At 38.9% G+C, this 21,762-nt stretch overlaps 1 protein-coding gene across 1 annotated transcript; it reads right to left on the bottom strand.

Moving 5' to 3' along the window:
• Positions 1–1,672: 1,672 nt before the first annotated feature.
• On the bottom strand, positions 1,673–19,103 carry LOC139971591 (uncharacterized). Its single transcript, XM_071978210.1, has 2 exons — positions 18,955–19,103; positions 1,673–4,045 (listed from the first exon to the last, which is right to left on the bottom strand). Exons 1-2 carry the CDS (start codon positions 19,074–19,076, stop codon positions 3,193–3,195), a joined length of 975 nt encoding a protein of 324 aa, XP_071834311.1. The 5' UTR covers positions 19,077–19,103; the 3' UTR covers positions 1,673–3,192.
• Between the last annotated feature and the right edge of the window lie 2,659 nt (positions 19,104–21,762).

The following is a 21,762-nucleotide window of genomic DNA, read 5'->3' as shown; positions in this document are numbered from 1 at the left end:
TCCATGTTAAACTGAAAAAGCAAAGCTTTCCCATACTTTTGTATGTATGCAAGTACAGATCAAAACACAATTTCCATGGAGTATGAACATCACTGTATACCGTTTCACGCAAGTTATTACTAAATATATTATATCAAACTAACGTACTTCATTTTAAGTGATGGTTGATGAAAAACTAGTGGGGTTGACAATCTTTCCATGCATAGAAGAATTTCAGCTTTGAAGAATACGGTGGTTCAGAGAGGACATCACAAATCTTCACTGTGTTTTTTACAATTTTAATAGCATTTTTGCTTGTCCTCAAAACTTCGACTGTATCAATTTCGTTTTATAATATTTCAACTATTGTTTTTCAAAATTTCGACAAATATTTCAGCTTTTCGTCTCAAGTGTCAACTCAAATCTGTCCGTCTGATCTACAATATTAAACTAAAGTGGGTTTAAATGTTCAAGTCGGACGTAGAATATTGTCTTAATAAATCGTCTCTTTGTTAATAGGTTGAGCTCTTAATGTCTACAATTTTGAAACAATATGTCGTGTCGTTACTAAATTTGATTTACGAAAACTATGTCAGTTTAACTGCGTCATTGTAACATTGATATATACCGACTGAAATGTCTGGTGTAGTTTTCGTAACCATTGTGAAGCTAACATTGAGCCTTCTATAAAAATTGTTTGAAACCCTTTGTATTTACATATCAAGGAAGAACACGCAGGATCTTATAAAGGAGGGCCCCAGTAGTGTCTTAGAATCCGACTCTATTGAGGGTTGGTAACACTCCGCCATAAGTAATAACATAAAAGTGTAGATGTCAGATGGTGCATTCTGGGGTATATTTAGACTCTAAATTAGGTCTTAGCGCAAGGTTGGGACAATAGCTACTTTTTTTTTGGCAGGTTAGAAAAAAGAAGATGGAGCGTGCACACGACAAATATTCTGGATCCGCGACCATAAGAGAATACAGTTTGTGTAAAACTAAACGAGTTTGTGTAAAGTAAACCTATATAATTGACAATGCAAACACTTGCATGTTTACTGGCTACAATGGCTAGTATGGAACATTTCTGACTCAATTTTGCAACTATAAATTTTTCTATATAGCAAACCTATCATCACATTTACCATGCGTTCACCACGGGGCCAGTTTCAAAATTTTCCCCAACTGATTTAGGTTGAGGCATAAACCTTTATGGAAATTCCAGAGGCGAGTAAGGAATTTATACAGAGGGTGCGGTACCTGCGGTCGTTGAAATCGATCCACATTCAGAGGATCTGGGGATCCTCCCCTCCCCCAGAAAAATAAAGGTTTAGACATCATCGTGCATTCTTAGGCATATTTTGACTACGAATTAAGTCTATATAAGTAGCTCTTAACGTAACGTTATGCTATTACATTGTGTTAGGTTGAAAGAAAGGCCGGGGGTGGTTGAAGACCGCGGCTAAAAGTTAAAATCCCTGACTGAACCATTTCCCCCGATTGTCTATGGGATGCCATGTTACATGAAAGGAGGCGTGCATCAATTCTCGGAGAAGGAGGCGGGGGAGGGTCGGCGCGATCGAGGAATTATCACGAACAATGCATGACTCCCAGCATGCCCTCCCATTCCCTGGCTTTGTTTAAAATATATTGGTTATTATAGTCATGAGACAATGAAATATAACATATGATATTGGGTTATATGCTGCAGTATATTAAATCAGTAAGTCTACACAAAGGAGGATTCTGGAAGAAATATTCAAAATATGACAAACAATGTTATTGCGAGTCTAAGAATGAGCAACCTAGAACCTTGAAACAAAAACACTGTGTTTAATAAACAAAAATTCATAACTTCTTGGTCCTGCACAGTTTTACAGTAACCCGAGAAAACTACATTGTTAGTTGAAACTCCCAATTCAATATGTTGTTCCTAACTCGTGATATGCTAGATTAAATGTACAGCTCATATATTGGACTGACTAGATTCTTCCGCAGGAATGGGTCACAGTAGGTGCACCATTACGATAGATATACATCAAAATCTTCACTTTGTTATTGCAACCTTCTTGTTAATTTACCCTAGCTTCTTCTATCAGTCTAGGTTGGTTCTCTATCATACTTTTAATTTCTGGAAATGATCCTTTAAACAGCTGAGGTTCATCAATTAAAGTGACTGGACTATGTAGTCTATACTACGGACACTATTAGCCAAGGGCGGCGGAAGCACATTTAATCTGGGGGGGGGGGGCACCGACATCAAAGGGCACTTTGCAAAAATTCGATTCGACTGATGAAGCCTTCTATTTAGTACCCTTTATAACTCTTATTGTATTATCTTATTTGCGTATACACATCACTCCATCAACGCCCCCCCTCCCCCATCCTCAAGGAAAATATGCATACTAGCACTGCAATATCCAATGTGCAAATTGGGAAACAAGGAACAAGTCTTCTTTTGAGACAAAATGAGGTGAAATCATGCTAGTTGCTAATGTAGGAATCTTCCTAATTAGAGTTTATTTCTTGTTAATATCTTTAAAAAAAAAAATTCCTTTCGAAATAGCTTTGAGTTTGACCCACAGAAATTCATTAAAAGTCAGGGGCGTAGCCAGGATTTGCAAAGTTGTGCGCACGACTATCTGAGCGGAGCGCCACCATCGGTTGGCGCGGAGCGTACAAGAAAATTTTTGGTTTTACAAACCCCTCAGATGGCCGGAAACGGCCCTTCCCGAGTGTTCATTCTGGTTCCCTGGAATCCCTGGCTTCTTGCTAACTTGAGACACATCAATTTTTATGTGGAAAAAGGGCACATTTTTAACCTGAGGAAAAGTGGGGGGGGGGCACGTGCCCCCTGTGCCCCCCGGTTCCGCCGCCCTTGCTATTAGCTTCGTTCCTCAGATGTATCAGAAAACTCACTGAAAATACACAAGACTTTTATAGCCTCAAATGACATGTTGATAATGTGTTAGACATTTCAAGGACAAATAGTGTTAACAGACTTCCAATGATGCTCTGCTCTTGATATGAAGTTAAAATCTTATGTATTTGTTTTGTTATTACAATTTATAAAACAATTGATTAACATTTAGATTATTTTATGAACGACATTTTTAATGGAATTGTAGATGAAATGGTTCCCACGTAGAATAATACATGTGTTGTGTATAAGTATGGTAGTATACCGATATAGTGTAATCAACGAATTTTTATTTAAAGGGTTTTCTTTATTTCGGAAAGCAGGATTACGTTGGCAATCTTACGTGCAAAAGCTACTGCATCCAGCACAATGATGGCGGCTTCAGCGATCAGAAGAGCCCCGCCTGTTCCGACAACTACTACAATCATAGCAGTAACTTTCGCAGCAGTCAACAGCCAATCAAACCATCCTATGTTGTAAAACAGAGCTTTGATGATGGTCCAAATAACCGCAGATGAGTTGATATCCACGATAAGAAAGAAGAGTGCTCTAGCTTTACCAATGGCACTGTCTGCTGAATCCCAAGCTGTACCAAAATCTATTAGAGCCTTCTGCAGTTTTGCGCTGTCTTCGATCGCTTTAGCTGCTTCCTTGAGCGCCTGCTCTACCCCTCTTCCACTTGGAGATGGCGAGATCCCGACGGCAGACATGACGAGAAGAATGGCCTCAACCAAGATGCTGCCCAACTGCATGGCGCTTCCCCAATCGACATCAAGAGCTGTTGAAATTGCTCGCGAGGGTAGAAACTGTTTTCCTTCCCTGGTAAATTCCAACCAGTGCTTCTCGTCATCTCTCTTTGCAATTTCCAATCGGAAAGTGGGAATCTCAAGCCCTCCTCGAATTAGCTGAATTCTTTCGTCGGAGAGATGCTTGCTGAGTAGTGCAGCGATGTCTTCAGGCTGGTTGCGCAACTCATCGGTAAGCAACAGGCTTTCTTCAGCCGTTTCTGTCGCGGCTAGGATAATCCTCTCTTTCATGGCTGGTTCTGCATTCAGTTTCTTGTATTCCTCAGGAGCATACTTCCTGATGTCTTCCAAAACCACCTTTACCGCCTTTTCAACCAAATCACTATGCGATGCCATTTTGCTGGAAAATAAACACGATATATACAAAGATGTCAATACAATTTTCGTATAAAAGTTACTTTAGACTCCTCAATTTAGCATAGAAAGGCAAATTACCTGTAACTTTTTATTAACCATAAACGGGATGTGAAAGGGGTGAGCAAAATACGAAGATCTATGTTATGTGATAGATTTTTTCATTAAATGCTGTTGCATTTTGTCCGAAGTAGATCTTTCTGTTAAAAAGGTATTCTCTCAGCTAGAAATTTTTTAGAGGGCGGGCCAATTTCATAGGTTTCGCTGGTACACCGTTACTCCAATTTCTGACTTGGTCACGTGATACGGTATATGTAATATACTGTTACTGTACAGTGTATATCCTGTATGTAAATGTACGTAATATTTAGCACAGTTTCATGCAGTGTAAGCATAACACACGTAACGTGTATATTGCGGTCGCCGCGCTGTTTAGGTGGAAGGCACAGGTTGCTTTATTGTGGGTCCCGATGCCAAAAGCAGTGAGCGAAAAAGGGACAGAGAATTGCAGGCATGAAAAGTGTATTTGAGCTGGTGCTACGTGGACTGGGTCCCCAAAAAACGATCTACTGGAACAGAGATCGGGGATCGAACAAATGACCAATGTTACCTTCGCGGAGCATTTACTGGCAGATCATACTAGAAGGTAGGCAGCAAATTATGTTAACGACTAACGTTATATATTTACTATTTAGGCTACATTATACTGTTTACCGGCCGAAGTGTTTGGTCTACTGTAGGCTTCCTTGTTATATTGTTCAATAGATCGACGCTAGGCATACTTAGGAGTAACTAGGCCGATAAACTAAGGCAACTAATACACTGAGAGGCATAGGCTAGTACTATAGTCAGTATTGCGAAGTTCGGACACTCCTAAGAAATACACGATTTCACCATGACAACCTACAGCAAGAGCCAATTGCAAGAAAAAGTACAAAGCTACAGTTATTTTCTCTCCAAAATGACCCAACCATATCAAGTATATTTTCAGGTGATTTATACCATGAGATATAGTTTTTGGGTTATTTAAGGTTATAGGTATCCGAACAAGTTCGCAGTGTCCATGCTACTGCAGTGCAGGCTGCTGTACTTACTGTAGCCTAGCCTAGGCCGAACATTTTTTGAAGTGTTATTAGATGCTTAGATTGTCTCGTAATTAGCTGTTTCCGCCGAAAGGCGCTTCAGCGAGCCAGGGGCGAAAGCCACTGACCGGTAAATAAACCGGAAATTTGAGAGTTATTTTTAAATATGAACTTTGTGGGCAGGGTCGGAAAGACATGTGTCTGGACGGTGACAGGAAAGGTAGCATGTTAGGGTTGAGGAGGCGATGAGTGGTGGCGATGGTGGTAAGTTGCGGCTGAAATCAAAGGTTGGCTCTGGTTCTGGAGGCTAGACGGATTGCATATCCCTGTGGCGGAATATATATATATATATATATATATATATATATATATATATATATATATAAATATATATATATATATATATATATATATATATATATATATATATATAGGGGTCCCCAAATTTCCATGTCTAGGCCGGTGAGGGGAGTCGTATCCAGGACGTATGGTGTCTGTTTTAGTTGATTCTTGGTGAATGGTGTAGGTGATGTGTAGGAACGGCGACTTTGTCAAGGAAGTTGTCCCTAACTTGATTTAGTCTCTCGTTCACTGATGGAATGTTGGCAATGGTTGTTACTGTTTCACAGTTTATATCCTGTGGCAGGTGGAAGGCGACTCTGCATGCTCTGCGTTGTGTGGCTGCAAGTTGTTCTGTGTTGTAGGTGGTATGTGGGCTAAGGCTGGTGCCGCATATTCAAAGAGTGGTCTGATCATCATCTTGTAGATCTTCATAGTAGTGCTTGGTGATGCTAAAGGGTGTTCTTCGGTTCCGGCAATTCTGAAAAGTAGTCTGACACGTTGTTTGACTTTTCTATGGTTGAGACGATGTTGGTACCCAAGTTTTAACCGATTGTCGATGTGAATTCCTAAGAATCCTACTTGGTTGGTCACTGGGATGATGGTGTTATTGAGTGTGAGATATAGTTGTCTTCTTCTAATTCTGTTTCGTTTGGCGATGTAGAGAATCTGGGATTTCTTCGGGTTAAGCTCTATTCTCCAGTCCTTGCACCAATGGATTCTGTTGATGTAGTGTTGTAGGTAATCTTCGGCTCTGTACGGGTGAATGTGACTGGTCCAGATGGTGATATCGTCTGCGTATTGTGAGATTTTAGTATAGTCGTTGTCTGGTTGAGGGATGTCTCCTACATAGAGGATGTAAAGAACAGGGCTGATGGTGCTGCCTTGGGGTGTACCAGTGTTGATTTGAAGTGGTGAAGAGAACGATGATCCTATTTTGAAGCTGGTAGAGCAGTGTGACAGGAAGCTGGAGATCCATCTTGTTAGTTTGATTGGAATGTTGTACTTTCTGAGTTTCAGTAAGAGATCTTCGTGCCACATCCTGTCGAAGGTTTTTTCTGCATCGAAGAAAGCTGCAATAGTGTGGTGACCTTTGGTTCTTTGAGTTGATGTGTCTTGTAGAAGGTGGAAGAGTTGGTCAGTTGTGCTTCTGTTGCGGCGAAAACCTGACTGGCTGTCAAGGATAATGTTGTGTTCTTTAATGAACTTGGAAAGACGACGGGCGATGATTTTCTCTAGGCATTTTCCGAGGACTGGTAAGAGGCTGATGGGTCTGTAGCTGCCAGGGTGTTTGTGATCATTGCCAGGTTTTGGAATTACAATGGTGATGGCTGATTTCCAGATCTTTGGAATGTACCCAATCTTGATATAATTTTCATGTCCCTGGTTTTCCTCAACTGAGATCTCTTCTTGGGGATGGTAGGTGGAAGATATCCTCTTTTGATAAAATTGGCTAATCTAAGGATGTTTTTGTTGTACCGTGGATTGTCTGGAACAGAGTGCACGGTGCTAAAATAGTCCTGATGGTCTCTGCCTTTTCCTGGTCGGTCGATGAGTGGTGACTGTTGTAATTCAGGGTGGGTATTTGTTGGTGCTTTGTTTTGATGTAGAAAATTCTGTTGACTGTTTCCAGAAACTCTTTGCATCCTTGTTGTTTGACAGTTGTTTGCTCCTGTTGTTGTATTGGTCTTCTTTTTGTTTGCGGATAAGTTCTGCAATTTTCCTCTTAATGTTGTTGTGTCTAGCTTTGATGTCGTTATTCCTTGTTCTCTGAAAGGCTCTCCGAAGTTGTCTACGTTGTTTGATGATCTTGATGATATGTCTTGGAAGTTGAAATCTCCTTGGTGGAGGATGAGTAGGTACTGCAACTTTGTTTGCGTTTGTGATGAGATCGGTGATTTCCTCCGCTGCTCCACAATTTGCTGGATAGAAGAGATATTGTTGTACTGTTTAATATTGGTCTGGATGTGTATCCTGTAAAGGGACCAATTTGCTTCCTTGTAGTTAGGTCTAGGAGGAAGTACTTTTGTTTTGGTGGAGGTGTTGAGATGAAGGATTTTACTGGTCTGTGGTCTGAACCGAGGTCACTCTTCTCCGATGTGAAGAGAGTTGAAAAGTTGATAGATGTTGCTGGATATGAGGAAATAATCCAGTTGCTCTGGTTCCCCGTAGTCTGTGTAAAGGTATTTGGTGGGTTCACCGGTGTTTAAACAAATACGGTTGCTTGCTGACAAAAGGTTGTTGAGCTGGATCCCTGCATTGTTGGTTGACCGGCATCCTATCGTCGTGTGCTTTGCGTTGACATCTCCAGTGATGATGATGTTCTTTGTGTTGCTACTAATTGAGTGGAGGAAATCACTGGGAAATTGTTTTGATGCACTGAAGTAAACGCAAAGGACCATGACCTGTTTCCTGTTGTTGAAAGTGATGTTGATGGCCGCTGCCTCTCCACCTTGGGCGATGTAGGTGTTGATGATGTTGTTGTTTATTTCAGAGAAATTGATGTTTTTCCTGACTGCAATGATGATTCCTCTGGTGTCTACAGGCCTCCTGGTGATGATGTTAAAGTCTGGAAAGTTTGGCCGGCGGTTGTGTAGAGTTTCGTTGAAGCAGGCTATGTCGATATCCATATTGTTCATGTAGTCTTGTACTTCTTGTAATTTGTTTTTGATGGAGTTGTCGTTGAATTGCATTATTTTAAGCTGTTCCGCCATTTATTTCGACTTCTGCTGTTTCCTCATGTTGGTGGGTGGTAGAGTTTCCATGGAGCGGCGTCTAAGGGCTGTTTGCAGGTCGGAGTCTACCAGGTTAAGCCCCATGTGTTTCTTCAGTTTGGTGGTGATGGTTGTGACAATGTTCTTATCACTGGAAACGGATGAGAAATTTCGGCGATAAGGATGGCAAGGTTTCCTTTCATGTCATTCAATTGCTCTGTAGTGTTTTGGAGCAATTGCTGGAACATGGCTGAGTTTGCTTCGGCTGTTTTCCTCTGGACTTCAAGTAGTTGTTGAGTGTGCGTTTCTTTCAGTTCTGCTATTTGTTTCTGGTGCTCCTCTCGTAGTTTTGTAACCTGAGACTGGGTGGCTACGTTGGTTGGTTTAGGTTGTGGTCGACGATCGTAAATTGGTTTCTGGATTTGTTGTTGTTGACGTCTGATGGGTGGTGGATTCTGTCTGGACAATTCCCTTATGTATTTGGAACATCCTCTGTAGCTGGCTTTGTGTCCTCTGTGACATTTGCACATTCCGGTCGTTCTCTGGGTTTAGTACATTTGGCTAGGCTGTGTTTGCCGGCACACCTGATGCATGTCGTTCGGTGTGTAAATACTGACGCTAGGTGGCCGAATCGCTGACAATTGTGGCATTGGATGACTTCTCTGGTTTTCCTGATATTCTCTATGTAGTGGTGTTGTCCGTTGATAGTGATACCTTTGGCCACTGCCTTGTAAAGGTCTTCCTGGTTTGGACAGGTAAGGGCGACTTTCCAGATTGCAGTGGAGGAGCCCTTTAGGAAAATCTTCTTGCCGCTGTTGTGTTGAGTCTATTCGTCTTGGCTGCTTCGATGATGTCTTTTTCTGAAAAGTTAGGGTGAATTCTGGTGATGATTGCTTCTAGCTTTGGTGTTCGTACTGCGGTTGGTAGGCTGGCAATTGGTTGGTTTGATGGTTGGCCACGGTTGTGTTAGGAGTGCCTTCTGGGTATGAGCGTTGGTTGCTGCTACGATGATGTTACTGTTGTTTTAGATAAACGTAATGAAGTAACTGTAGCTGTTGGGAAACTGGCTTTTTGCTGTCTGGATCTGCATGTGTGAAATAGGTAGATTTCTTTAGGATGCTGGGCTCTGGTAGTGTGGGTGGTAACTGTATAGGTGTCTGGTTGGTTGGTGGGCTGGCATCTCTGGTGTTCCTGAATTTCTCTGGTTTGGATGGTAGGGTACGGCTCTGGTATCTCTTCCTCTTGTTGGTGACGGTGATGAAATCGATGAATTCTGGAATTGGTTCTTCGGATTACCTGATCCATTCTTTAGTGCTCCTGGCTTTTGTGGTTCGAGAAAATGATGCCAATTGGCTCTCAAAAACTCTTACCGTAAAGTCCTGAACAGAATGACCAAAGTGCAACGGTAATTCCAAAAGTGATCCTGGCTGGTAAGGCTCGAGAAAAATGATGCCAGTCGCTCTCAAGAAACTCTAACCGTAATATCTGGAAGGTTGGTAGGATGGCTCGAAAAAGGTCCAAATAGGCCTAAAAGGATATCCCGAAAATGCTCCTGACTTTTGAGGCGGGAGAAAAAATGATGCCAGTGGCTCTCAAAAAACTCTAACCGTAAAATCCGAAACAGAATGTTAAATGAGCAGGGATACTCCTAGAATGAGGCTAGGTGATAAGAAGGATGAAAAATGATTGTTTATTTCACCTGGAAAGTTTAATAGATGACTCGAAAAGTCTCCAAAAATTTCGCAAAGATGTCTCGAAACAACTCTAAAACGGTCTGGATAAATATCTCAAAAGAAAACAAGTTGAGTTACTTTCTCCTGGAAAGTTGAAAAAGATGATTCGAAATGTCTCCAAAATTAGTCGAGAAGTTGATTCGGAAAGTCTCTAAAAACGGTCACAAAATATCTCGAAAGATAAAAAGATGAATGGCTGGTTTTCTCCAGGGAAAAGATAATTTTTTGCTGAAAATTTCGCTGATAATTGAACTAAGCTGACACTGTAGGTGTTGTTGTGTTGGTTATAAGAATGCGTTGTACTGTATTATTGAAGTGTTATTTATGCTTTTCTACTTACATTCGCACAGTGAGCATTATCAGTATGAAAGTCTGCGGTATCAAATGTGTTTGGTTTATGATTCGGTAGCTTTGCAAATATGAATAGGCCTTAGTCTACATCAGTGTAAAATGGACATGGATTGGTAGGGAGATCTCCCCACAAGAAAAAAATAAAATAAAAATAAAACTTGAAACAAATGCAAGTTCTCATGAGCGGAGCAAAGTAGAACTACTGTAGCCTTGCTCCAGACCCAGATTTATACAATGATGCACCATGCAGGGCCTTCCTCAGTTTGGTGGTTATTCCTGTCAAGAGCATTTTTTGATCAAGCGTCTGGGCATATTTATTTTGTAACTGTAAGTCTAGTATGCAGTGAGGTACGTGAGGGACAGGGGCCTATACTCAATAAAGTAACTGTTTTCATTTCCTACTTTAGTTTACCAGCACAATTAAAGAGTTCTTTGCAACAAATAAATTAGTCTGACAACTTGAAAATTTACTGCATATCTGCCTGCATGGTGATTCTCAGTTATAGACTACTAATTTGTGTAGCCATTTCATTTTTGTCTTTTTTTTGTCTGAGCATGGGTTCTGAAATGGTGAAATAACCTCGAATCTGCTGAGCAACTCCAAGATGAATTAAGTTACTAAGACATTTGGTTCTTTGTACTTTTTAAAGTATAATATGCATAGGCTAGGGTTTTTACTTTGCTTCACTTGTTTGTCAATCCGCATAGCCACTTTAGCTGTGGATGATTCTTCACTTGCAAAGAAAAAAATGTACGCATAAATTTAAACTCTTTCTATCCCAAAATAGAGTATTGCCTAATAGCACCAACTTGGTAGTAACTTAAAAAAAAAAACGGTCGCGGCTACCTCATTTCCTGGTTACTGTAGTGTAAAGTGATATAAGTAAGTTTTCCAAATGGAAGTCAAAACTCAAAAGCCTTCTCAGAAAGAAGTTACACTAGCTCTAAAGGCTCCTTTGTTGAATTAGTGAAGGATGTATACTGTTCACATGTTGATGCATTCATAACATGATAGTTTGCTATCATCGTTGTTATAAATCAGAAAATCAAGGACAACATAAACAAATCAATGTCACCAATAATTGTAAATGCCACCATTTTATGTTCAACAGAATTTATCGCATTTAATTTAAAGGATACACCATGATATTTAGTTACATGGTACAGTATTCTGCAATTAGTCTTATAATCTACTCAATCTAATATGTAATACTAAAATACTAATCTACTATATAAAGTGTGCTGGGTCCATTACCAGTACTGTGATCGCTTAACTATCGTACAAAAATTTTCAACGATCGCAGAATTTCGAATAATATCGCGTAATATCGCACAATTTCGCACAAGTTCATACACGAAACTTTCAACGAAATTTCGCACAATTCTACGCATGTAAAAATCGTACATTTGACCACAGGAATGTGTGCTTAATGAAGCAGAGAATTAACTGTGAACGGGCGAGGTGAAAGATTAGAATTTTCAGAGCCGTTCCAATAAAGATGTCGAAAAAGAATCAATGAAATGAAAAGCATATAGGCGCTCACTGGTCGAGGGCCAGTGGTTTTCCGCGTTCGCGGAATATCGCGGTAAAATGCGGAATTCATGAAATCTTGAAAAGCGAAAAACACTGAATTTGTTTTTCCCACCGATGCTTCTTTAAAAATGTATTTTTATGTGTGAATCAATTCACTTCAAAAACGGGCATGAAAGTAATTTACCGGTAAAAATAAAAATCGAAGTTAAAAACAGTCAATTCATCCAGTCAGCATGCAAACATTTACAGTACCGCTCCCGTATAAGGATCGTATAAAAGCGTATTTAAACAAGTACAACAGAGCATTAACTCGTTGACAAAAGGAAATGCTATTTTTTGTGCTCGATGAATGGAGATTAAAGTGGCCGAAAGAATTAGTGAGATGTTTGAAACAGCCATTTCCTACATCGTACTTAGCGCATGATGCTGTGATAACTGTTAATGATATATATCTAGAAGGAAAGAGGACGATGGTACAGTGTTTTCCCATATAATGTTTTAATAAGGAAACTATTCAATGGTCTTATTCCCCTTTTCTAACATAAAGGTTGTGGTCCATGAAGGAAAAATTCAGCTTAAATTCATTTTTAAACTGTTGGGAAGATTTTGAAGAAATGATAAACTTATAAAGGGCGTTTGATGCAGTGCTAGGTGGTAAACATGTTCCTCGTCTGCATCCGCTTTTTTGTGTATGTTTTTGTCGTCCTTTTTTCTGTAAAGTATTGAACGAGATCAACATGTATTTTGCTTGGTCTATAACACCTGTCGCTACAGTGCTTAGGTTCAAACATTTGACAGTTTAATTTCGCCAATAGCCTAGCCCTTTGTTGGATTTGTATTTCAAGCACAAGAAATCGTGTTTCAAATGATGGATTTTGAAGCTCAACGATTATTAAAATGCTTACCGTAAAATGCAGATGATGTTCAAACAACACATTTCGTATATATTCCAATAAAGATCCGTGACGGAGGATAAAAGGAAGTGCGTACGAACTACGATGATGGTAAAACTGGCAAATTTAGACAAGTTTTATTCTCACTCAGTAAGCCTTACTGATGAAAATTAGAAACTACATGTACATTAACGTTTTAGATGTTGAAAATACCATCTTTTATATTTAGGAGGATACAAAAGATTTAGAAAACCCAAACAATCCCCCTTCCCGACCACCTCAGAAAAAAAAGAAACGTCTTGAAATGTTCCATATAGGCTCACAGTGCATTGACACAAAAGTTATTTAATAACAGCTAGCTCTACACAGATTGTTTACATGTGTGTCGCCAGACAGTACAGTACTGCACCAGACATCATTTGCATATTACACCAAAAGGCGGAATTCCTTAGCCTTGTATCAGATGTAGCTGGCTAGCAACAGGTGCACAGTTAAAATACCCTGGACGGACGGCCGACATTCAATGTTTGTTGGGGGTGATTGACAGTTGCTTTGTTACAGAAAGACGCAGCCTTTTGTTTAGTTGAAACATTGCATTTTTTTTTAAAGTCTAAACCATTACGAGTTATGGGCGCGGGGCCTGGGTTGATCCCCCCCCTCCCCACAATTACCGACTGAAAAAGGTCACTCATGACTCATGCACAAATACCCCGTTCCCACGGGCATAGCGGCAAACCTTGGAAAACGTCCGAACCAGGTTATTGCAATAGAGAATACGAGCAGCGATCGACAGCTATGCAGTGAGATTTTCGCGGGTGCATATATCATCCAAGCAGCGCACACACACGCTATTTTCTACCGGGGCTTTCCCGATGCGGCCAACGTTTACCACCTTTGAAAAAGTCAATGCACTGGGCAGGGAAATCATTGTTCGTATCTGAAGCGCAATATTTTGAGTGGTACGACTTTTCGCGGGGGTTAATTAAAAAAAAAACTTTCATAGTATCCAAAATGAAAAAAAAAATCAATGGATAAAACCTAAATATAATCATATCAATTAGCCTATATCTAGCAGATATGCCGACTTTGTGTACGTACAATGTTCCAACAACTCTGGAAAAAATTTGTTCGCCCACGCTACCCAAAAGAAATATTTGACCCCTAACACAAAATGGTTGGACTGGGCTCGATGTCCGTACCATTGTACTGTACCATTGGACTAGACATAGATGTAAAAACTTTTCTTGGCAAGTTGCCAACAAGAAATTCCACTGCAGTATATTTTGCTAGTATTGCATGGTGTGTAGGCTAAACGCTTTTCTTTCCCATACATACAGATGTCTGGAGCGTTTTCGACATATTATTTTCGTCGCACCAAATGCCAAGCAATGCGAATACTTCATTTTCCGACCACATACTCTACTCTGTCAACTTCTGCGACATATTGTACAGGAAAATATCGATAATAATAATAATAATAATAATAATAATAATAATAATGGCCTTTCCGTTTATCTGGACGTCTTCAAGAAAGCAACTCAAACTTCATATACTGTATGTATGCGGATATACACGGACAGCTATACACTGTGTACTACTCAGCAATGCCTTACGTAATTCCTTCATTCTCGCTGCATTGGTCCATTATACACATGCACAACCAGCATGAAAATAGACACAGTTTATGTCGATACAGAAATAAGCAAGCGGCGGAAACCAAAACTGATAATATCCATCGTATCTTTTACACCCAAAGGCAATAGTTTATTTACATTGGTCAACGTTTACCCGGGCTTAGTTGTTATAACCCCACCTCTCACGAGGGGGCTTGATCAAGCTCGGGCTTGGAATTCCACTATCCTTATTCCCATCTTCAGACCGATATTTTCTCATACGTTACCGATATTTACCAACTACCAATCGCCTCAACAGAGTGACCATCACTTCCCTTCACCCGTCCCAAAAATAAAACGACCTTGCGACTAAAACTACCTACTACGCCGATGTGAACAGCGCTAGCCCTGTACACATTACAGCACGGTCTTCCTTGCATGGATCTTGCTATGACTAGCTTATATATATATTACTAACGTCCAGAATGTTTGTTTTCCCCAGAATGCTATACGGAGGTAGGCCTACCTGAGGAAAAACGAGGAACGCGCGTACTTAATATCCAATCACTGCAGCAGGATGAGCTAACAGGTGTTTATAGGGACCCTGGGAGTCTTTGGGACATTGTTTACCAAAATAGTAAAAAATTCTTGTTCACGAAATGAGACCACGTACGACGTTATTAAATTACGGCACTGTAAAACGGGATGGCACGGGGAACGGGCCCCTACCAACACAAGAATTGTTGTGCCACCCCCCTTCCCCCCCCCCCCCAAAAAAAAATGACGAACATATTCGGAGACAGTCTGAATGTTTCCCCACTAAGACAATACCGTAACTCATTCGATAACGAGATTACGCAGAATGACATACAGGGTAGGCTATATGATCAAAAAGCCTACATTGAAAGTTACGCCGTATACACCTCGCGAGAAAACTACGATAATCTTAAATGAAAAAACAATATTTGCACTTGAAGATCTGGCTTCCCCCAAAATGCAATGATAATGTTTAGACCCAGTACTTCTTAATACATTGAGTTTCCAATTACTAGTCAAAAATATTTTCTGAAGAAAACCCGTTCGATACTTTTCACAAATATTGATGCTTAGATAAGTGCTTCCTCACAATAACGAGCCGCCCGAAATTCGCTCCGCTTACGTAAAACTTCTATATATGTATATATATATAACACGTGGAAAACCCGAGATTTTACACACCTAATTCCCATTGACATTGGTCACGGAAGATAAGTAGGTCATCGACATTCGAACTTGGCAACTTGCCCAAGTTCATTGCACCGTGGGAACGACTCAATACATTGAACACGATGTAACATTTTCCCGCCATCTTGACGCCCAGTGTAACTTTTAGTGTAACATGCAAATTAATGGTACTTTTCTGTGCGGTTAAAACTTATTGGGACACATACTGTTGTAGAAGTAACTTTTGTATCAAATGTTAAGTACTGTATGGTACTATATTTTATAGAAGACGGTTTTCCTCAGGTGGTAGGGAAAAGGGGTGATTCGGTGAACTCAATCTCTTTGTATAGTACTTGGATACTTAAAATGACCATGTACATGCAGTTTCTATCTCTCTTTAGTAAGCTCTACTTAGCATTGTTATCCTTTGTGGATCTTTATCGGAATATATACGAAATGTATTGTTTGACGTCAGTACTTAACGGTAAGCATTTGTTAAATTTTTGACAGCTTCAAAATCCATTTTCAAAAAAGTCTGTTTTCATGAAGGTTTTATAAAATCGACATATAGCTAGGGTAGGAAAATATTAACTTAACCACATTAACGAAAATTGTTCTATTATCCAAATAAAATACATGTTTTTCGTACTGAGATCTGAAAAAACGGGCGGCCATTTTTCTTCTTTTCATGCGCTAATACTAGTTTGGAATATGTGGCAACCTTTACAAAATAATTTTTAAGGATAGTTTAGATTTCTTGTAATCCGAATAGAAACTCGGGAATCAGGAAAAAGGAGGCCCATTGCGCGGACGAGAAACATGTTTTGTTTTTATCAGGCCCTTCTTCAAACTCAAAGTTGTTGGTGGATTTTTTTTTTCTTTTCAGTGGTTGGGTGGAATTTTTTTCTTTTTCATTCAGTTGGAGCCAACAGTAAATTATATAAAAAATTGACACAAGAAACGCTTAGTAACACTTTATTTTTTCTTCTAGGTTTTCAAATTCTTTCGGCGACTTCAATCCTATTCATTAAGCACAATAGCATTTCCTGCGTAGAAACTCGAACATGGATTTTACGTGGTGTCTACACGGCAATTTATTTGTCAACGAGTTAAATCGCGATTGTACTTGTTTATATACGTCTTTACACGATCATGTGCGCGTACACATGTCCAGTTATACGTGAGCGGTACTGTAGACTGTGCATATTGAATGTATGACATCGAGTCTCGTAACTAAGTGCTTTGAACCATAGATGAAAGTTGTGTTGTATACTTTGAACACACGTAATATCAAAAAAAGACTGTTGTAATTCTAAAAGGCCTATTCAACGATTTTGTGCGATTTTGTACGTTGTAAAACTGACCGCAAAAACCGTGAATAATTGTGCGAATTTCGTACAAAAATTTTCGTCCGAATTTTTCAACGATTTTTTAAATCGCGCAAAATCGCATAATTTCGAATAACGTCGAATAAAATCGTAAAAAATGGCAGAATATCGTTTCTTCGAAATTGTACGATCGTTAAGCGATCACAGTACTGTACATTCTTCTCTATTGTTCCAATAATTTATGTGGTTACCAAGGTGATAGTGTGTACTATTTAAGTCACATATTGCACAATGCAGTAGAACATTGTCTAGTGATTAGTTATTTTGACATTGTTTATATTAAAAAAAATTTTTTTTCAAACTTACGTATATGTTCTCAAACTTTCGACCTGTTTGTCTGGAAATTTCAAATTATTTTTTTTATCTGAAAACATCAACTATATACTCCAATGTTATGAAATGGATACTTCGACATCTATTCCTTGAGATCCCAAACGTTCGACAACTTAATCTAAAACTATCCACTTTTGAAATTAGGTTAGTATTAATTGTAGGTGGTATAGCGTAGTGCATACATGTAAGGGTAAACAAAATATCCAAACAAACTATTGACCGATGTCGGTGTTTCAGCAAACTTCGACTAATCATAGAAACTTTGAGGAAAAATATTTGGACTGATTATATGGAACACATCCACACTCCATAAAATATTGATCATTTGAAATTTTGATATAAAGTCCCACGAAACTTACGTTGTGCTATGCAGGCATTATTGTTGTGTAAATGTGGGCCTGTTCAAATTGTGAATGATTTCAATCATTTTAGCCATTTTTAGTTTATGAACATAACTAATTTGTTAAAGTTTGGGTTTTCCTCTATACTGCAAAAGTACTTCTTTACTGTTGAAAGTGTGAAAAGGTATACTAACCTTTATATAATAGAAACAGGTATTCATGCTGTGAATTATGTCAGTACAAAACAAGCAAAGCTACGGACATTTCCTTAAAACGAATATTTCAATATTCATGAATGATTTACCAAAAATTAGTATATTTTAATACGTTGTATTTGAGATTTTCATCCTCACACGTAAGTTTACTCCCATGCTTAACTTGTCCTTAACTAATAAATAACTTAGACAAATAAAAATTTTCAGTTCGAGAACCAGAGAGTGCCTAGAAGGGGACATTACACGTAACTACTTATTTAAAAGGAAAGTTCAGGTGAAAATTTAGTTAGCCTTGATAAAAGGTGAAAACGACAAATGCTTAGCATCCTGCTAAGTTACTAATACAAAGCAAAGAACATAGATAACTGTTCTGTTTGTGAGTAGAAATTCTATTCAAAACTATAGTTATAACGGTCTTCCGGTGGCTTAAGCGTTTTGCTTAGCATGTATCGTTGAAACTTTTCTGTATCTTTTAGTCAAAACGACATCTTCATAGCAGCTGGTATCACGAAGATGTTTTTTTTTTTAAATTATTGATAGTTTGTGTAAAGGCATCTGGCAACAGCGGAGTGAATGATGTCATCATGTCAGTTCAGCTGAAAATGTCCTAAGTTTGTTTTTCTTTATAATATTTTAATTAATAAGTTACTAACAGAGAAACATAAAATATCAACCAAACAGTTGTAGTTTAATGATAGAAACTGCAGAAAACATGCATGTCAAGCAAACATACCAGATACACCAAACTTTTAAGGATAAATCAATCGAGAAAATGATAATTGCTTAAGACATCACGGACCACCTAATGTGCAAATTTATCTATAGTTAAAAGTATATTACATTCAATTATCCACATCTGGAGTTAGCGGATTATAGGGTTTTCAACAGCGTAGAATATGTTTCTCTTGCATATATTAAGTTTGACTCTGTGTACCAACAGAATTTTCTACTATCATATAATTGAAATAAGTTTATCTTTAATTTGATAATATAAAGTATGAACTTAATTATTAACCCTAACCCTATCCTGTGAAACACAATGATGGAGGTTTCAACTGGTGAAACTCGAATTTTGAAAAGAAACTCAAAAGAAAGTTTAAGCTCTCAAAGATTTACAATAGATATAATTTTTCTTAATAATGGTGAAATTTCTTACCTCAAACTCAAAGGTTGACAAGATGAAAAGAAATGTCTTGAATGTTCAGTCGTCTTCGGGTGTATGATAGAAAACCCAACGAATATACACCTTTTTATAGATTTCAAGCTTTTACCCGACATTAAGTTTTGCCTTTATGGAAATATTTGAAATTCCTTGAATGCTGCTTCTAAAATTTTTATAAAGGCGTGCGAGATTTTGATTGGTCTAAATGCTGGTTTCATTTCAGTTTTCTTTACACCCTGGTTATTTTTGGAACTTGCTAAATCATCATAAATTTGTATTCATTTATTTTGTTTTAAACGATACGCGGAGGCGGAAAGTTTCCCCGCCATCCGGGAGCATGGAGGTGAAATCCGGGTTCAGAGTCAATATATTTTCAATCAATCAATCAATCAGAAAACATTTATATAGCGCCAAAATCAACAAACGTACGTCTTACAGATATTCGCAATTTTTCATTCCCATCATCCACCGTTGGTCATGTGTTCTCACTTATGAAAATCCATGGGCGGCGATCATGGGGGGACGGGGGACATGTCCCCCCCCAATATTTTAGGTGGGGGATATAATATCTAATATCCCCCCAATATTTGGTGGCATAGTTTTTTTAAGCATATGTTTTGTATTTTTTTATGATATCGCTAGTAATTTCAAAATAGAAAATGCTTAGATGCAACTTACAAGGCCTGCATGGGAAGGGCCATTTCCAGCGATCTGGCAGGCATTTTCGGCGAAATTTTCTTTTGCACTTCGCGCCAACTAATGGTGGCGCTACAATTAGAAATTCTGGGTACAAGCTTTGCCCCTCCCTTGGCAAATTCCTCGCAAGGCGACTGTCTAACCGGGTCACAATTTGTTACTATATATGACCGAAAGTAGTTTTTACTCTTTTTTTTCTCGAAATGAATAGCTAGACGGACTGCAAACGTAATGAAATTTGGTTTGCATCTTGTGTAGTGTAAGTACGTACAATCATACATATGATCCACATCGATATGGGTTCACTGGGTTTCCATTTGGCCTATTTCCTACAAGATTTCTAACCGTAGGTGCGTAGCCAAGGGAGGGCGGGGGGGTGAAGGGTGGAGACCGCCCTCCCCCTCGAGCATATTTTTTGGTATTTTCTATGATATCGGAGTTTTATAGTAGCCGTTATAAGAGGTTTTAATATTTGTACACCAATAATTTAACTGTGTCTGAATTTTCGAAAATTCCTTGACCAACATTCTTCATCATACTTCCCTCTACTCGTGCAATTTCGACCGGTCTATTAGGGGTTGAGGTTTTTTTTTTTCTATATTGGTTGTCCATAGATGAAATTTTGTGCAACATTATGGGTATGTTTTGAAGTGAATTTATTATTCAAATTCTGAACAAATAATGGGCTTAAAAACATTGAAAAGTGGGCTGACGGGTATTGTGGGGCGTTACGTAGAATTACCTACAAACGAAATGATCCACAGGAGTTGCAATGAGGTCGAACATGATGTACGTGTGACTGGTCACAATCTTGAAAAAAGGTTATGAATGAAAAAAAAACTATAAGGAAAAACTTTGTTCTCAGGCAAAAGTGTACATCTGGTTGGTCATTTTCAAGCCCGAAAAGTGCCATTTCCGGTGATCTGGGGGGCTATCAAAAGCAGAAATTTTCTTGTACGCTGCGCGCCAACCAATGGTGGCGCTCCGTTCTGATAGTAATTTGCCTGCATCCAAGCAAATGTCCCCCCAGTATTTGAAACAGATCGCCGCCCCTGTGAAAATCACTGAATATTTTAAAAGAAAGATCGTTTGGCTCAATACTTTGTCTTCCAATTATTTATCAAATGTTTTGCGGTCATTGTAATTGACTGGTTGTTTACGTAAATGGGAAACCAAACATGCAAGATCGTCGACTGTCAGAAGGCGGCATACTGTTAAATTTTTCTTCTGAACTAATCAGTCATGTCTGTCTGACTCTGCTGTTTATCAATCGTTACTATCATGACGGTAGTTGTTTGGATGGTGGGAATTTCTAAAAGTTGGAGAAAGATCAACCATGCAGGTCGAAGGTAGATGTATTTCAAACGATACGTGGAGGCGGAAAGTTTCCCCGCCACCCGGGAGCATGGAGGTGAAATCCGGGTTCAGAGTCAATATATTTTATTCAGTACGCGGGAAATGTGGAAATCTCCCGCTGTACGTTCTCGGTGTGAAAAAGTTTTTATTTCACGCATGCGTATTTGCATTCTACTGTAAAAAGTATACTATACTCAGTGAAGTAAGCCGAATGTGCCGTCTACGTCATTAACGTTGAATGTAACGCGCAGGCCCCAAAAAATTCTTAGTAGTTGCATATTTGCACGCACGGTTCTACCCTTCTGTTGTGCATTAAGAGTTGAGACGGTTAACTTACTTAGCCCGATCTGATATTACAAGATGACTTCTCCAGAGCTGGATACCCAACCGGTGTGAAGTTAGATACTTATTCCGCGTTCCTCGTTAGACATTCGCGAATGAGTAACTGCTACCTACTCAGTTACTTATTCGACAATGGTAAAGTAAAGTAAAGTAAAGTAAAGTAAAATTTATTGATATTCATCATAAAATGACAATATAATAAAATGGACTACAGCATCTCAAAAATAGGTTAAAAAATGTTATCTATGTATCATACAATTCAAAGTTTTAATACTTCTAGGTAAAAATGATCGCCTAAACCGTTCTGTTCGCATACGTGGGATCGTGTAAAATCTACGTGGTTTCATATAAAAATCAAAAAGAGGGTGTTCGGAATCCTCGACTATAGAAGAAGCACATAGACATATG

Source organism: Apostichopus japonicus, chromosome 8, assembly GCF_037975245.1.
Source record: "Apostichopus japonicus isolate 1M-3 chromosome 8, ASM3797524v1, whole genome shotgun sequence".
Taxonomy (NCBI): domain Eukaryota; kingdom Metazoa; phylum Echinodermata; class Holothuroidea; order Aspidochirotida; family Stichopodidae; genus Apostichopus; species Apostichopus japonicus.
The sequence above is the reverse complement of the archived record's forward strand: the minus strand, read 5'-3'. Positions and strand labels throughout refer to the sequence as shown.